This window comes from Sciurus vulgaris (assembly GCF_902686455.1).
Source record: "Sciurus vulgaris genome assembly, chromosome: 2".
Classification (NCBI taxonomy): Eukaryota; Metazoa; Chordata; class Mammalia; order Rodentia; family Sciuridae; genus Sciurus; species Sciurus vulgaris.
This window is the reverse complement of record NC_136462.1, coordinates 113,202,653-113,218,051: the sequence shown is the minus strand read 5'-3', so window position 1 is coordinate 113,218,051 and position 15,399 is coordinate 113,202,653. Positions and strand designations below refer to the sequence as shown.

The following is a 15,399-nucleotide window of genomic DNA, read 5'->3' as shown; positions in this document are numbered from 1 at the left end:
TCTCCCCAAGCTCAGGGCCCCTGGATGGAGGCAGGAATGTGAGCCACAGGGCCTCAGGGTGCTAGGATGGTGGCTGCTGTGTGCACATCTCATTCCCACCAGGATAGGGTCAGGGGGCAGGAGAGGGCGCCCGGGAAGAGATGAGGGCAAAGGTGTGAGGAGTCACAAATTTCTTCCTGAATCTAAATAGATGGAAAATAGCCATGCCAGAGACGGCGCAGAAACACACCCATCCGTGCCCTGGCTACACAAGCACGTGCTGATGTTGACACTGACATCTGGGAGGCTGAGGCAGGAGGATCGCGAACACAAGGCCAGTCTTTATGTTTATACTGACATCAGCCTCTCAGACTCAGACTTCACATAGATCATCAGGATTAAGGCCAGTTAGTGGTCCCCACAGCCAAGGAGGCCACACCAGATGGTAGGTGAGGGAGCTCTGGGGTGGGCAGGGCTGATAGGACACCCGGAGAGAGAGAGGCCAGTTATCCGCTTGCTGGAAACTCAGTCACCAGCCGCCCTGCCCTCAGGTCAGAGGCTAGAAGTTAGGGGGTTTGGGCAAGTGTAGCTGATGGTTCCTGTGCTTGTTGAGGTGTTGGAGTGAGGCAGGGGGCCACACTGGGACACGGGAGGGCAAGGGGAGTGCTGGAAGCCAGTGATATTCAGCTCCCCCTTTAGTAGCCACATTTCCCCCACTTGGACTCTGTGCCGTAGGAACTAGCAAGTGCAGCCCCTTGGGGAGTAGTCCTTGGGTCCCCCAAGGTTGTTGGTATGTGGTAGCAACCCGTGCAAGGACAGGAACCGGGAGCCGGGCACATGGGAGAGATGGGCAGGAAAACGGACCCATCTCTCCTGCCCCAGAGCATTGCCTCCCCTCCCGTGCAGCACCAGGAGTGGCTCTCTCCTCCAGAGCTGCCTTCTGCTTAGACCTCCAAAGTTTTCGCGTATGCTTTTAACAGGAGATGCTGTAACATGCATCAGTTTTGTTTTGGTACTGGGGATTTGGTAACCAGGGGTGTTCTACCTCTGAGCTACATCCCCAGCCCTTCTTTTTTTCATTGTTTTGAGAGTCTCCCTTAGTTGTCTTGAACTTGAGATCCTCCTGCCTCAGCCTCCCAAGTAGCTGGGATCATAGGTGTGTGCCACTGTGTCCCACTGCAGATAAGTTTTTATAGTGTTTTCTACCCAACGGACACCGACCAACCTGCTTCACAAATACAAACTAATTAATCCTCCTAACAGTTCCATGCACAGGGACATGAGTCCCATTTCACAGATGTGGAGACCGAGGCTCAGCGAGTCCCAGCAGGGTGGCTGGTGTGGAGCAGGCTGGGAGAGGCCACCTATGATCACTTGGCTCTGTGCCTCTCGGGACTGCAGAGCCGCTTCTCCCTCTGCATGTCACTGCTAACAGACACACTGTGGGGCCCTGGGTAACTCACTGTCCCCACTGAGTCTCTCTTTTCTGCTCTGAGGCAGAGAGCCCTCCCAGCTGGTGGCCTCCTGAGGCTTTCCAGGGGGAAGCCATGCCCTGACATGGTGTTCTGGGTGGCAGGCATCTCAAGCTGGTGTTCGGCTTCCTGTCCCCATCGGCAGACCCCTAGCTGGGCCCACAGGGGATCGGGTTGAGGACAAGCATGAGGAGGCTGGGACCATGCAGAGAAAGGCGCACACCGTGCCTGAGATTCGCACCCAGGCCCAGGCCCTCGGTGTGAGCGTGTTTTTATGGGCTGTTTATGGTCTTGGAGACAGACTCCAGCTGGCCAGGCCTTCCAGGATCTGGCAGGGGAAGGAGTGGGACGGTAGGGCCTTATGTGCAGGCCTGGCACTCCTAGTCCCTCCTCCTGAGGTAGCTTGTGCCCATGGGACAGAGCAGAGGGCTGACCAGGAACCTCCCCTTGGCCAAAGGCCCACATCCTCTGGTCTCTCTGTGGCCTAAGGGAGGTGAAGCCAGGTGCTGGACCCTCAGAGTTGAGAGTGAGCCCCTTTACTCCAGGCCTGCTATTTTACACATACTGGGACTGAGGCTCAGAGAGGGGCAGTAAACTAGTCAATTTCACACAGCCAGTGGCACCCAGATAAGCTCTTGTCTTCTGGCCCAAGATGTGCTGTGTGTCTCACCGTAAGATTAGACATGAGGCCTGAGAAGCGGCTGGAGCCATTCACTAGGGGAAATGAGAATTCCACAGGCCCCAGAGCAGACAGCCCCAGTCTCCCAAGGTGGGAAGGCATGTCTTGGGGGGACTCAAGGAAGAAAGGCCAAACACCATTTCCTGTCATTCTAGATCCCCAGCCCCCCCTTTAAAATACCTCCTCCACACCTCCCTACACAGACTCCCCCTTCAGCCACCCCTCAAACGTTCCAATCTTGGGGCCTCTGCGCTCCCGTCCACGACGCTCTCTCCACCTGGACAGCCTCTGCCCGGGCACCATGCGCTCCCAGCCCTCAAGGGTCCAGGTCCCCATGTCCACACACCAGGTCCCCATGTCCGCACTCCTCCCCTCCCCAGTATCTTGCCCTGAACTCTTTTCAGAGCTAATGGCGCCCCCTCTCTCTGGGCAACAGACACAGGGGGCACTGCCCAGATTCGCCCTTCCCACCCAGGCACTCTGCAAAGTCTGGCTCCCAGCTGAGGCTTTTCTACAGTTGCCCTCGCAGACAGCCGTCCCACCTGGGGGTCACACCCATGTGACCAGGACCACAAGAGCCAATAACCGATGAGTACGAGGGCTGTCCCTCCTTCCCCTAACTGGTGGAGACTGGGGGCTGTTCCTGCCCTGGAGCTTCCTAGAAGGTCAGCAGAGGCCTTTGCTGCGGCCACCTCGGGTCAGCCTCTCCTCTGCTCAGTCCTCTTCCTCCCTTACACCTCACCTGGTTCTTCTCATGAGCTTACTAATCCTGGCTCCAGGAAAACTGGTTGGTGTCACCGGGGAAAGGTGGTTATACTTAGCCAGCCCCAGTTCAGGAGATCAACCATTTCAGCTCTGCGGCCTTGGCAGTTAGTTACCTGTTTTATCTGTGCAGTGGGAAGGATGCTGAGACAAGAGCTCCCGTGTCCAGACTGTGGTGCATGACGCTGGGAGCTCAGCTCGCGTGACCCGTTGTCATCCACACCTGGCTTCTCAGAGCTTCAGGCCAAAGGCGACCGGATGCAGCTATTTGTGTCACAGTGTTGGTGAAAAGAATACCATAAGATAGAAAGGCAAAGGTTAAGTGCTGTGCCCTTGTGACCTAATGCAGACTCATGGGGTCAAGGTCCCCAGGGCTTTGCCTACCCTACAGCCCCAGTCTGGAGGCGGACTCCATCCCAACTGCTGGGTTACTGTATTCGTTTTCTATTGTTGTGGTAACAAGTTGCCACAAATGTCGTGGTTTATAACAACCCAAGTTTCTCATCCTGCAGTTCTGTGGGTCAGAGTCCGTGTGGGTCTCCTCAGGCTGAGGCCAAGGCATTGGCAGGCGGGCTCCCTTCTGGAGAGTTGAGGGGAGAATCTGGTTCCTGCTGCTTCCGGTTGTTGACAGAGCTCAGTTCCTGGGGTTGTAGGATCCCAGTACCTGTTTCCTGCTGCTGTAAACAGGTTGATGGTAGTTTCCAGAGGCTGCTGCATCCCACCCTGAGCCTCTTCCTCCATCTTCAAAGTGAAGGGACGGCTTGCAGGCTGTCCCTCCCCACAACCTTCTTCCGTCATTTCTACCTTTCAGGACTCATGAGCCCACCTGAACAATCCCAACTGCTGTCCCCCTCTCAAGGTTCTGAGTCACATCTACAAAGTCCCTTTTGCCTTGAAAAGTAACACATTTGCAGGTTCCAGGGATTGGGACCTCTTGCTGGGTGGCAGGAACATTATCCTGCCTACCGCGGCCACCCAGCAAAGGAAAACCTCGGAGCCAAAGTTCACTGTCTTTCCAGGGAGAGGTCTGTGCAGTTCCCTGTGCAGCAGGGACCTATGGCCCCAACTGCTCATCTGTCTGCAGCTGTAACAATGGCGGCACCTGCTCCCCCATAGACGGCTCCTGTACCTGCAAGGAAGGTAATGCCCTCTCTCCCAAGCCCCACCCAGGTGGCTGCCAGTTGAGGGGTCAGATGAGGCTGCTCCTCCCCACCTGCCCGCAGATTAGGCTCCAGCCAGGGTTGTCAATAGCAGGAATGTCATAAAGAGGTTCTTCTCCAGGTGTCAAGAGCACACGGAGAAGGTGGGCAAGGATGTCAACACCTAGGGGTGGGGGGACAAAAGGAGAAGGTGCAGTCCCAGGGCCTGGGTATGAGGCTTACCTTGTGGAAACTGGGACATGGACAGAGGGACGCTCGGCCACTGCCAAAGCCCTGGCAGGAAAAGGAGGAGGCCCCGGCTGGCTTCTCTCCCACTCCCCACCTAGTCTGTGGGCCAGGTCTTCCTTGACAAGCCCACCTGGAGCCAGCTGCAGTGGTCTTCCCACCCTGTGTCACGGAACAGAGGAGGGAAGGGGAGAGTCAATCTGAGGGTAGAAGTCAGCGACCAGCCTCAAAATGAGGAATTGAGCTGGGCGTGGCGGCGCAGCTCAGGAGATTGAGGGGGAGGTTCACAAGTTCAAAGCCAGCCCCAGCAATTTGAAAAGCCCTAAGCTACTTAGCAACTCTGTGTCTTGAAATAAAAAATAAAAAGGACTGAGGATGTGGCTCAGTGGTTAAGCACCCCAGCACCCCTGGGTTCAATCCCCAGAACCCCGCCCCCGCCCTCCCCCAAAAAATAATATAAATTGGACTGTCCTGCCACCAGAGGGCCCACAGGTAGTCTGCAGCTTCACCCTGGGGAAGAAAATGCTCCTCACCTGAGCTGGTTCCGTCCCGAGTGGGACCTTCTGCCTGTAACAGAAGCCTCAGGGCCAGGCAGGGGTGCCTGGGGTCAGCCTGGCTCTCCCTCTGAGCAGCTGTGCGGGTTCTAACCCAGACACAGGGCAGCAGAGGTCGGTGGGATGCTGCACAGAGAGCTGGGCAGCAAGCCGCGCTAGGCGGGAGAAGTGACGCCTGTTCCCTCCCCTCAGGGTGGCAGGGTGTGGACTGCACCCTGCCGTGTCCCAGCGGGACTTGGGGCCTGAACTGCAACGAGAGCTGCGCCTGTGCCCACGGGGCAGCCTGCAGCCCCTCGGATGGCTCCTGCTCCTGCACCCCGGGCTGGCTGGGAGACACCTGTGAACTGCCCTGCCCGGTGAGTGCCGGGGTGGGAGGTGCGGGAGGGCCTGGGGTGCTCTTTCCACAGAGGAGAGCACGGGGCGTGGTGGGGGACCTGAGCTCTCCGTGGCCACCGTCCCACCGTGGGCCTCGGCCCTCTCTCTATCAACAGCATCGCTGTCCCCTTGCTGCTCTGGGTAAGCAGCATTAGTGGACTGGCCCACTGACCGGAACCCTAAAGCAGCTGCATAATGGCCCCCAGCAGGACCAGGACAGGTAGACAAGCATCTAAGCTTCCTTCCGGTTCCCAGTCATTACTTTCATGGTCAGGGTGTAGGGAACTAAGCCAAGCACTATCCAACGTCACTACCCACACTTTTTCTCTGAATCTTAGTCTGTTAAACCAACTGATGTGAAATTGAATGAGATTGGGCCTTGAGGTCCTGGGTTCAAATCCTGCCTTTGCCACATACTATTCCCTTGAGTGGGTTATTTCATCTCTCCAACCCTGTTTCCCATCTTTAAAGTGAGAATATAATGGAAGCATCTCATAGTATTGCGAGGATTAAGAGAAATGAGGTATTAAAATGGTTACCATTTTTTCCCAATAACAAAGAATGAATCATAGTTGTTCCTCACATGTGATCTATGTGTCCTGTTTAGCAAAGTGCCTTTTCGGTTACAATTTTAGTTAATGACCATTATAGCCCTCTGAGCCTACTCATTGAAAAATGGAGCAGGACCATCACCTCCCTCTCTCCAAACCTCATATGCCTGTTAATGCAACCAATAATTCTTGGGAGTGATTTTGTGGCCCTATTCATCCCTGATTACAAAAGCACCCCCACTGTGCCCCAGTTCCTGTCTCTGTATCCTATGGGGTTATGGCTTGGTTCTGTCATCCAGAGCCAATAGAAATGTGTGTACCTCTGGGAGTCTAGGTCTGATCATCTCCCTGTCACCCTCTTCTCCACAGGATGGCACATTTGGGCTGAACTGCAGCGAACGCTGTGATTGCAGCCATGCCGATGGCTGTGATCCAGTCACAGGCCACTGCTGCTGCCTGGCTGGATGGACAGGTAACGCCCCTGCCTTGCCACCACCCAGGTCCTGTGAAGCTGGACTCCTGTGTTCTCTAGCTGATCCTTTGCTCCTCCAATTCCTTTCTTCTTGTTTCCTGAATATGCATTCCTACTTTCTGCTCTGGGCTCCAGTTCTATATTCCATTCAAGTAAGCAGACATTCATTGACACCCACGATGTACAGGTTCTATTCTAGGAGCTAGGGACACACCAGCACACACACACGAAATCAGACGGACAGACAGTGGGTGTAGGTGCTCAGTCTGTTAATAGAGAATATGATGGAGAAGGGGACAAGGAATTCTCTGGAGCCCTGCCCCAGAATTCGACCCCTGCACCCATCCTGGGCCCGGCTCCTAGGCACAGGTGAGCCCATCTGCTTCCCTCCATCCCAACACCCCGGTGCAGTTCCCTGAGCCCGGCTCTCATCTGGCATGGTGTCCTCCATCCTTGGTCGCAGGAGAAAGTGCTCAGAACAGCACGTTGTGTGAATGGACCCACCAGCAGGTCCCAAGGTGGGGAACAGCAAAGAGAAAGAAATACAGTCGGTGCTGGCAGTGTAAGTTCTCATGTAGATGATTCACCTCCGGTTGCTGCCTGGCTTCTGTTCTCCACAGCCAGAAAGCTCCTGAGGGCTGGGACAGGCCTGGCCAGCACCTCCCTGCCCTTTTGACTGCTGCCCCTCAATGTGGGAGGAGGCTCCAGCCTGGTCCCCTCGGTGAGAACCAAATGGAAATCCACTTTAATTTTTCATTGCCTTAATTTCAAGTGAACTGATCAGATTTTAATGACATCTGGGTGCTTAAAAATTCTGTCTTTGATGGACAACCTTTCCACAAGGCCTCTGCTGTTCTAAAGCTCATTTCCCCAAAGGTGGTCTTGACATTTTTTCAAAGAAGCGATTGATGTCCTGAAGTTTGTCATGCATAAGGAGGCCAAGGAGAGAAAGGGATGGGGAGCGGGTGCAGGCATGGGCCTCCCACTCCGTGAGCCCATCCCACCCACCCCTAACCCAAGAGAAGTCAGGGCTGACTTCCCAGCCTCTGGCTATTTGCTCACGTGTTGGCTCAGCGTAGGTTCTGGTGTGCCCCAAGCTGTGTCTCCTTGTTCTTCCACAAGCCACAGCTATCTGTGACTGGCATTATGCCTCATTCACTTTGCCCTGCACATAATAAGTGCTCACTGAATGCTTACTGAAATAGACTGAAAGAAGCTGGCTCGTGACCATACATGCTTTCTCCCTTGGAAGTGGAATAGATTTTAAAGATTATCTGTTCCAGCCTTCTTAAACTACAGTTGAGGAAAGGGGGCTTCCCAGGGTCTCAAGACACAGGTGCCAACAGGATGGTAGATGCAAGATCTCAATCCTTGGGAGAGCCATTAACTCATTCAAGTAGCATTTATTGACTCAAGCAATTACCAAGGCTTTATCTGGCAGCTGCCTCATGCCCAGCACTGACATAGGCTCAGCAGAAAATGGCAAAATCCAGCACCAGTCCTGAGTACCAACTATGTGTCGAACACCATTCTGGGCACCAAATGACTGAGGCAGCACCTCTGCCCGTGAGGAGTGCCTAGATATCAGGGCTGGACTATCAGTAAGCTTTGATTCTTACCTTCAGATTGTTGGCAGGATTCATCATGCATATAAAACATTCAAGTAACAGAAACAAAGCTGTATGCCACTATCAAACAGATGTTTGGATGCCTGGGCAGAATCTAGGAAGGCTTCCTGAAAGCCCAAGGGATGTGGGATGTTGAGTGGCTGGCCCCATGGCCCCATGGCATGAGCTATGATCACAGCATAGGGATCCTTTACTCATCAGCATAGATTTGTGAGGGGTGGGAGGGCTCCTGAAACTAAGCTAATGGGATTTCCATGGGTAAGAAGGAAAAGGGGATTATTATCCCTGCTCAACTGTGGGGAAAATGGGGACCTGGAGAAGGTAATGGATGAAGCTGCTTCTTTAGACGCTGTGGCTGGGAGCCTCCACAAGGACAAGGCCAGGCCCTTTGGTTGCACCAGTAAGTCCCTTCTGGTACTGGGCACTTCCCACAGGAGGCCACTTTGACACTTCTTCCCACTGAAGTGCCAATGTTTTAAGCTCCAAAGAGCTCTTAGGACACACAGGACCTCAAACAGGAGCCCTACTCCCCCAGAACCAGGCCCAGAATATAATGCTTGCCAAATCCTGGAACCCAGTGGGACCTTGCCACCACCTATATAGTCTGAGCATCAGCAGCACACACTCGTGGCTCCCAGTTTAGGATTCTTTCTTGACGCGAACACTCTGAGGCTCCCACACACAGAAGTGGCTATACCTTTAACAGCCAATAACTGCAGAAAACACAGGAACGACAAGCTGTCATGAACTCGGTGGCACTTCTGCGAGCGTTGTTTAGTGGATCACAATCTTATATGGCTTTAGAAAACGGCAGTGTCTGTGTGACACACCTGCTGTGGTCAGGCTGCAAAGAACACTCGGTGCACAGGTGGGATCAGGGCCAGACCCTGCCCCGCCCAGCATGCCTCCTGAGGAGCAGCAAGGTCCTCCACCCGCAGTGTGGAGCAGGGTTTTCATGAACCACAGGCGAAGGAATTCCTCAGGGCAGATCACAACTTTCCGTGTGCAGTCAGCCTTCTGGACCCACAGGATCCACATCCAAGGTTTCAACCACCGACCGACTGAAAATATTTAAAAAACCAAATTGTATCTGTATCGAGTGCATACAGACCTTACATAGCATTTACATTGTATTAGGTATTGTAAGTAATCTAGAGATTGAAAGTATTTGAGAAGATGTGTGCTCCTTCTTGTATTTCACATTTTCTTATCTGCAAGTACTATGCCATTTTACATAAGGGGCTTGAGCGTCCTCGGATTTGGATATCCCTCATGGATACTGAGGAACAGCTGTGCCTAGAGGAGGGGAAACTTGGAGATGTATCCCAAACCTGGAACAACTTCGAGATTTCCCCTTCCCCAGGCCGAAGTTGCTTGATGATGCCTGCACAGGGTTCTCCTCTCGGCTACTTGAAACTCCACGAGAGAGACCATCTTCAAGGGGAAAAAGGTGGCAAATGTGGCTGCCCCCAACCCAATTCTCGGAGTGAAATTTCCCCCCGCTACCCCCACCTCCACCGCCCTGCTTCAAAACAGGCATTCCGGGGAGGGAGAGCCGTGCCGGCTGGACTGAGGGTGAGGAAAGCCTGCGCGTCCCCCCATTCCCGCAGCCAGGTGGGTCTGTGCAATTCCAGCTGCCTCCAAATTGGTCCCTCTGCTCTCCTGCTGCGAGGGCTGACTCTTCACTGGGTCTGAGCGTCTTTCTCCTGCTTTCATTCTTTTCCTCACAGTCCCTGTCCTTATAACAAGGCAGACATGGTTTTTAAACTAATTCTGCCCCTCTCGGCGCCTCTGATGTTCACCTTCCAAAGCCCAGCCAGCCTCTGGGCCCCGCCTCCCCTTCCCCAAATGCTGCCAGCCAGGAAGCCTTCCTGCCAGGGAGGAAACCCCACCCCAGAGCTGCACATCCAGACTCAGGCCTTTTAAAATTCCATCTTCGCCTTCAGGTTGAAATCGCTGCGGCACATATTTCAGAGGAAATATGTGAGCTTAAAAAACTGCACAGGGCTTTCTTTCTTATTGAGATATTTCATCTACTCCCCTGTAGGCTGCTGTTCGTCAACTTGAGGGTCATTAAATCAATTTCTTGGGTTACAACTAGCATTTAAAAAAATAGTTGGTTTCTTTCATATGTATGTATATATATGATATAAAATATTTACTGTACTGAGGACTATGGTCAAAAGAATGTGAAAAGAGCTCACCCGCTCTCTGAGCCTGGGTTGGTTGGCTGGAACCCAGGAAGGACCAGTAGCTTTCGGGCCAACACAAGTGGGCAAGTAGCTCAGCTCCAGTCCCAGCGCCCCTATGAAGGCACTCACTTGCCCAGAGTCGGTTTCTCTCAGGCCCGTCCTTGGCGCCAGCTAAGGTGTCAGAGATGGAGGAGGCCCTTCATCATCTGGTCCCTTCTTAAGTTTCACAATTTCATCTCCTGCTGTGCCCTGTTTTGAACTTTCTGGTTCAGGCCCTTTGTGCTATGTTTAAGTTCTTTCAAGATGTGGTGCTTGGTTCTGCTCTTTGCAAGCATTGTTTCCTCTCCCTGGTCAATTCTTCCTTGTCTTTTAGAACTCTGTTTGGGCCTCGCCTCTTCCTGGAAGTTCTCCCCAACCAGCCGCACCCGCAGTGGGCTTCTTCTCCACATTCCCAGTTGCACTGTGCTTGCCTCTGCCTCTTCATACTGCATTGTCCACCCCATCCATTCTTTCCTCTACCCTCACCCCTCTCACTACTGACCGGAGTCTGCCTCTGGCCCACAGGCATCCGCTGTGACAGCACGTGTCCACCGGGTCGCTGGGGCCCCAACTGCTCCATCTCCTGCAGTTGTGAGAACGGGGGCTCCTGCTCTCCAGAGGACGGGAGCTGCGAGTGTGCCCCTGGCTTCCGAGGACCCTTGTGCCAGAGAAGTAAGGCTGTGACCTGGCCTCAGAGACCCAGTTGGTCCTACCTGAGGGAGTCTGGGTTCTTGGAGTTAGTCCCCTGCTTTCCCCTCCCTTCGGTCCCCTCTCTCCCTGCACTGGCTTTTCTGTCCCCAGTTCAGGGCCCAGCCTAGCCCCTTGGACCAGACCACCATTCTTCCCTTCCAGAAGGGATGGGCCCTCCCAGGTGTGGGGAAGATGTAGCTCTCCCAAATGTTGGAGGGGCCTCTCTTCATAGAATGTGGGATGGGAGGGGTGGCCAAACCTTCTGAGGCCCCTTGGGCTGCTGACCCCCATCTCCCCTTCACCCATAGTCTGCCCCCCTGGGTTCTATGGCCACGGCTGCACCCAGCCTTGTCCACTCTGCGTGCACAGCAGTGGGCCCTGCCACCACATCAGTGGCCTCTGTGAGTGCCTCCCAGGATTCTCCGGAGCCCTCTGCAACCAAGGTACTGTCACCAAGGGGAAGGCACAGGGCAGGGAGGTGGGTCCTGGGAGGGAAGAGACAGAAAAGAGAGGGCTTGGGATTCGCCTCCTATTCTATGATGGCAGCTTCTTCCCTCTTCAGGGCTCAGTTCCAAAAACTCAGCACTGCATGGTATGAGACAAAGTCATCATGCAGTTAAAGTAACAGGCTCAAAGAGGTTAAATGACAAGTCTGTGGTCTCTCAGCTAGCAAGCGGCAGAAACAAATCCTGGCTCCAACACCCACACCAAGGGGATGAAAGATGAAATAAGCATAAAAAAGATCCCCCACAGGCATCAGCTGATTCATGTGGAGTGTCAAGTGGTTAAGGCAGAGGACTCTGGGAGAGCATGGGAGTCGGTTCTGGTGTTGGCTGGAGATAGCAATATCGCAGCCCTTCTCCCGTGAGCTCAGGTGGGCATTACCAGTCCCTCTCCACACGCATTCCTATCAGCCTCGGAATGCTTCACATCAACTCCAGTGCCGCTTCACTCCACCGTGCAGAGGAAAGATTACTTGGCTTTGGTGTGCTGCTATACAGTTCTGTGGGGAACTGCCTCACTTTGTGACACTTGCAGGTGTCACCATGGTTGATTTCAAAGTACCAGTGGTTTAATGCCACTCATAAAAATGTGCAGGACTTAGCTGGGCTTTAGTCTGTGAGGGAGAGAAGGAAGAGAGGCACTCTGGGTGGAGGAAACCGCCTGGAAAAAGAACACAGGCCTGGACCTGCTATCACCCAGCAATAGGGAGTGGCAGAAGGAGGTGGCAGCTGGAGATGGGAAAGGGGGCTGGGAAAGCAGGCGGGGGCCTTAAGAACAGCTCTGAACACCAGCTGGCAGAATTTGCACTCTAACCCATAAGGAGTGAAAGGATCTTAGGATAATATAAACTTAGAGCTAAAAGCAACTTCAAGGTCACCCAAGCAAGAATCTCATCTGGTCTCTGCTTAAATACTTCTCTTGACTGAGAGTTCACTACCTCCCAGGGGAACCCATTCTTTTGATGAATAATCACTGCTGAGCTGGGCTATTTAAGTCTGCAGGGCCGTTAATATGTATGAGTGGAAAGTTTACTCCATGATGCTTTGAGGTCATGAGAAGTTTGGGCCCCAGGGAAACATATGTGACAGTTTCATTTGCTTGCAGCCCTCCTAGGACAGTTCAATCATCACCTGACATGTTGAGGTTTACTTATTAAACATAGGAGACCTGGCCGTCAATACAGATAGGTCTGGTCTAAATTAGGACCTAACCCGCCGAGGAGTAACTCTTGCATCCTGCATTGTCTGATTTATCGCCCACTGGCCTAATGAGTATTTTCCACATATAGATCTAATAGAGTTTGCTATTAATGGCAACTGCCCTGGTTAAGCCTCAAACCTTGTAAAAAATTGAACTGACACTTTCTAATGACTGGCTTTCCAGTGAGTTACAAATTACAGACACTGCTTCTGCAGAATCATTAAACATAGATTAAATATAACCAGATGTTTTCTTTCCACCAGCCCCTCCCTTCTCTCCAGCACCCTTACTCTTGATTCAACTAAGAAGTCAACCAATTAATGTATTAGACGATCGCATTAGCAGCTCTGAGGGCGAACGTGTTGCCTTGTGCATGTGAGAAAGACTTCAAAGACTGTCTGGTCAGAGAAGCTCAGAGTTGTTTTGGGGGTGGGGGAATGGAGCTGCTCAGACACCCCACAGAGCCAGGACTGGGTATGGATTCCCCCAAAAAACACCTCCTCAAGACAGGGAAGAAGAGTCTAAGCGACTTACTTTTCAGGAAGCTGAAGGAAGAGGCTGAACTGCACACAGGTGGGATCTGTGCCTGCCTTCTGGCAGTGACCTCCTGGGAAGGAGATAAGGTGTTTGCTAAAGGAAGCACAGGGCCCGGGGTCAGCCAGCCTGCCCATAGCTGAGCCTTCTCATCCCCATTTCAAAGATAAGGAAACAGAGACCCTTAGAGGGGTGATGCGGTTTGCTCAAAAGTACTTAATCAGTAAGTAGTAGAACTTTCTAGCTGTATGACTTTGGGCAAGTTGCTTATCCTCTAAGTGCCTCCATTTCCTCATCTGCCATGTGGAGTTAATAATGGGGAATGATGAGAATACCTAATAATGAGAACATTCCAAGGTTAAGTGAAGTAATATTTGTGAAGCACTTTGAACAGTGGTGCATATAAATTCCACATGTATTTTTGTTGAACACAGAATAAAACTAGAACCCAAATCCAAGGTTTTGGACTGGAGAGTCTGGCTACCAATGCTGCCTTTATTGTGTCGCAGTCACTAACCATGCCCAGGGGAGGCAGAGGGAATACAGATCCTGGCCACCAGGTACTCACAATCTGACTGGGGAAGGGCTGGCAACATGAGGCAGTGTGGTGGAAAGGAGAGGGTGCCAGCCAAGGTTTGAGAGACCTGACCCAGGAAGCCACTTGTCTTCAAGTCCTTGATCCCCGTGTGTCTCAGTCACCTGAGGGCCTCTGGATTCAGGAGCTGCCCTCCCGTGGTAAGGGTGAAAGCAAGCCTCCTTCAGTTGGGCTGCTGGAACTGGGTTTTGGAAGGAGCATGTTAAACTGAGAAGAGCTTAAAGGGACAGTTGTCAATCACAGTAGGGTCCTCTTGAAGGTCACTGCTCCCAAGAACAATTTTGGGCATTTTGGAACATTTCCTAAGAGTGTGCTGGACACTCAGGTACAGCAAAACATGAGAGCCACGTTCCCTGCCCTCAAAGCCTAATGAACTCAGCCTATCCCAGCAGGACTTGGGAAGCAAGTAGTGAGAAAGTGCACCCAGTTTATTTCCATACATTCAGTCATCGTGCTGTGATCACCTGCTGTCTTTCCAGGCTTTAGAGGGGACACAGATGTGGGTGGGGCCTAGGCCTGACCTGAAACAGGCTCACAAGTCTCATAGAAGACTAGGAAAGAAACTACCTGGAGACTCAAACAAGGTCATAGCCACCCAGAACAGAGAAGAGGGGTGAATCTGTTAGGATTGAGTTCAGATATAAGTATTATAAAAATCCAGAATAAGTGGCTTGAATATAATAAGCATTATTTCCTTCATGTATTTTTTAAAAATGAAAAGATCTACAAGTAGGCCATTGGGGAATATCAGGGCAGATTACAGAGCAAGATGTCAGAGTCCAGACTCTTTATTCTTTAGAGCTTACCACTGGCCAGACTATAGTCCCATGGCCATACCTACCTGTTCAGGAGTCCTAGGAATTAAGTCTCCATTCCAGGTGGCCACAGTGCAGCCAAAACTCAAGATTCTAGTTCAAAGGAAGAGACTTAGTATTGAGGAACAACTAGCAGTCTAGTAGTAACACAGGAATCATGGAGGAGGTACATTTAAGATGAATCTTGCAAGGCAAGGTAGGATGTCCACAGCTGGACACAAGGGTCAGGGAACCTTGAAAAGCAACAGCTTAAACAAGGATCCAGAGGAAAGGCCTAGGTGCATTTAGAAAGTGCGATGTGGGAGAGATGAGGGTAGTCCAGGACAACCCAGGTGAGGTAGGTTAGTGCTGAGTTTTCTTTCTGGGGCAATGGGGCGCCATTGAAGCTGTGTGAGCAGAGCATAGGAGTGCCATGAGGAGAGCGGAGCTTGGGAGGAAGTGGGGGCAGGGGTGGACTGCAGGAAACCAGAGATTAGTAGGTACCCAATCAATACTCAGACTGACCTCGTACTAACGAGCTTACAGTCTGATTAAAGAAACCAGTCCTTCCTCCAAGATGAAGGAGTGACTCCTGAGGAAGAGGCTGTGACCAAAACCCTATAGGTGACAAAGTAGAAATGCCATGGAGTGCAGAGGCAAACGGGGCCTTTGGGCACAGAGAGCTTTCCTGAGGAGGACACTAGGCTGAAGCTTGAGGAACAGGTTAGAGGACATGTGCACAGGGACAGACAGTAGGGCCAGTCCTCCAGCAGGCAAACTACAGACAGACCTGCCACACTGCATTTGTCCCTCTCCTTCCAGCTATAAGCATCCTCTGTCCCCGAGGCTAGGGGATTGGTGATGCAAAGCTGCAGGCTGCAGGCTGGGGAGCAGCTCAGGGCACCAGACCAAGAGTCCAGAGGGGTAAAGCCTCACCACTTCCTGACTGTGAGACCTAAGTCAAGTGATTCTACCTCTGTGGCCTCAGCCTGTC

The 15,399-nt window shown here is 52.5% G+C and overlaps 1 protein-coding gene across 11 annotated transcripts in view; it reads left to right on the top strand.

The window, feature by feature from the left end:
- The window catches only part of MEGF11 (multiple EGF like domains 11), a 313,791-nt gene that overhangs the window by 279,936 nt on the left and 18,456 nt on the right, over positions 1-15,399 (top strand). For all 11 annotated transcript variants that reach the window (XM_079125641.1, XM_079125642.1, XM_079125644.1 and 8 more), the window contains 5 exons: positions 3,912-4,032; positions 5,024-5,187; positions 6,127-6,229; positions 10,614-10,760; positions 11,087-11,221. In XM_079125641.1, the coding sequence (XP_078981767.1) occupies positions 3,912-4,032; positions 5,024-5,187; positions 6,127-6,229; positions 10,614-10,760; positions 11,087-11,221 (670 nt within the window). The remainder of the gene's footprint in view (positions 1-3,911; positions 4,033-5,023; positions 5,188-6,126; positions 6,230-10,613; positions 10,761-11,086; positions 11,222-15,399) is intronic.